General features: G+C 48.3%; 1 protein-coding gene across 1 annotated transcript; it reads left to right on the top strand.

The window, feature by feature from the left end:
- Nucleotides 1-997: 997 nt before the first annotated feature.
- On the top strand, nucleotides 998-1,502 carry PAAG_05980 (ubiquitin-conjugating enzyme; the record flags this gene model as incomplete). The annotated part of the gene is made up of 3 exons (XM_015845746.1): nucleotides 998-1,006; nucleotides 1,111-1,294; nucleotides 1,363-1,502. 3 exons carry the CDS (start codon nucleotides 998-1,000, stop codon nucleotides 1,500-1,502), a joined length of 333 nt encoding a protein of 110 aa, XP_015699972.1.
- Nucleotides 1,503-1,517: the final 15 nt, after the last annotated feature.

Below are 1,517 nucleotides of genomic sequence, written 5' to 3'. Positions count from 1 at the left end.
CTCCCTCCTCTCCCTCCTCTCCCTCCTCTCCCTCCTCTCCCTCCTCTCCCATCCCCTCTCCCACCCCCTTCTCTGCTCTCTCTCTCTCTCTCTCTCTCTCTCTCTCTCTCTCTACCTTGCATTTTGACAACTCCTCAGCTTCAAGTACCCGCCAAATTGCAACACCAATACCATCACTCTTAATAACCATCCAACTCCCGCTAACAACAAACTAACCTAACCACCCATATCCTTGAAACAGTTCCTCGATCGATTATCCAGAGCCGCCGTCTCCGAATAGCAAGCACACGACCGTTTCCTCTGCTGCTAATCCACACTCTCTCTTTCCCTCCCTTCCTCGCCCCCTCTATCTCAACTTATCACCATATATAAATCTCTTTCGTGCAAACAAACATGGCTCTCAAGAGAATCAACAAAGAACTCTTAGATCTGGGCCGGTGAGTCCTTCCTGGCTTGTTCTTTTACGTGTTTATGATGTGTTTTTTTTATGTTTTTTTTTTTTTCCCTTTTGGGATGCAGTTCACGCACCACCACTGTCAACTATTGTCAACTACTGTCAACCCTCATGACCTGCTTCACTGCGGGACATCCTGTTGCTATGAGCAACACTCTACACACACAAACCGAAAAAAAAAATAAAAATAAAATAAAAATAAAAATAAAAAACACATCCAGACTCTCAGTAAAAAGGATAAACTGGCTCACTGATGTTCTTGATAAAGTGATCCCCCCTCATCATGCTCTGCTGGGCCCGTTGGAGAAGACTTGGTAGGCTCACTCCCTCCCCTACACGTTTCGCTGTGAAAAGTGCCCTGCGCCCACACCGCCCTACGCTGGAGCCGTTTCAGATTGATGGCCTCGCAAGGCTAGTGTTGGAAGAAGCATCGAGCATCCAACAAGGGGAATGGCTGTGGTTAGGGCTCCTTGTCTCCTAAGCAGAGCATAGACTGACTGTTCTGCTCGTAATATGAAATAGTTTCACTGGCAAGCTACTATCATGGGTCCTGTAAGTGCTACACTCTTGCTCGCAGAGAAGATATTCTCTCCTGCTCCCATTTGCGGTTTTATCAAGGGAGCCAAGCTGACAAGTTCATTTTCCGTGATGGATAGGGTGACAGCCCGTATTCCGGTGGTGTCTTCTTCCTTGCTATACATTTCCCCACCGACTACCCCTTCAAACCGCCCAAGGTCAACTTTACCACCCTCATCTACCACCCCAACATCAACTCGAACGGAAGCATCTGCCTTGACATCCTCAGAGATCAATGGAGCCCTGCTCTGACCATATCGAAAGGTAACGCCATATCCAAGGTTCCTATTTGAGAAACATCTCATATACTGACAAGCGCTCCTTCCGCCCAGTTCTCCTCTCGATCTGCTCCATGCTGACAGACCCCAACCCCGATGACCCATTGGTACCTGAAATCGCCCATGTCTACAAGACTGACCGTCCGCGTTATGAAGCTACCGCGCGCGAATGGACCCGGAAGTATGCTATTTGATGAATTAAAGCCGCA

This window comes from Paracoccidioides lutzii (genome assembly GCF_000150705.2).
Source record: "Paracoccidioides lutzii Pb01 unplaced genomic scaffold supercont2.16, whole genome shotgun sequence".
Taxonomy (NCBI): Eukaryota; Fungi; Ascomycota; class Eurotiomycetes; order Onygenales; family Ajellomycetaceae; genus Paracoccidioides; species Paracoccidioides lutzii.
The sequence above is the reverse complement of the archived record's forward strand: the minus strand, read 5'-3'. Positions and strand labels throughout refer to the sequence as shown.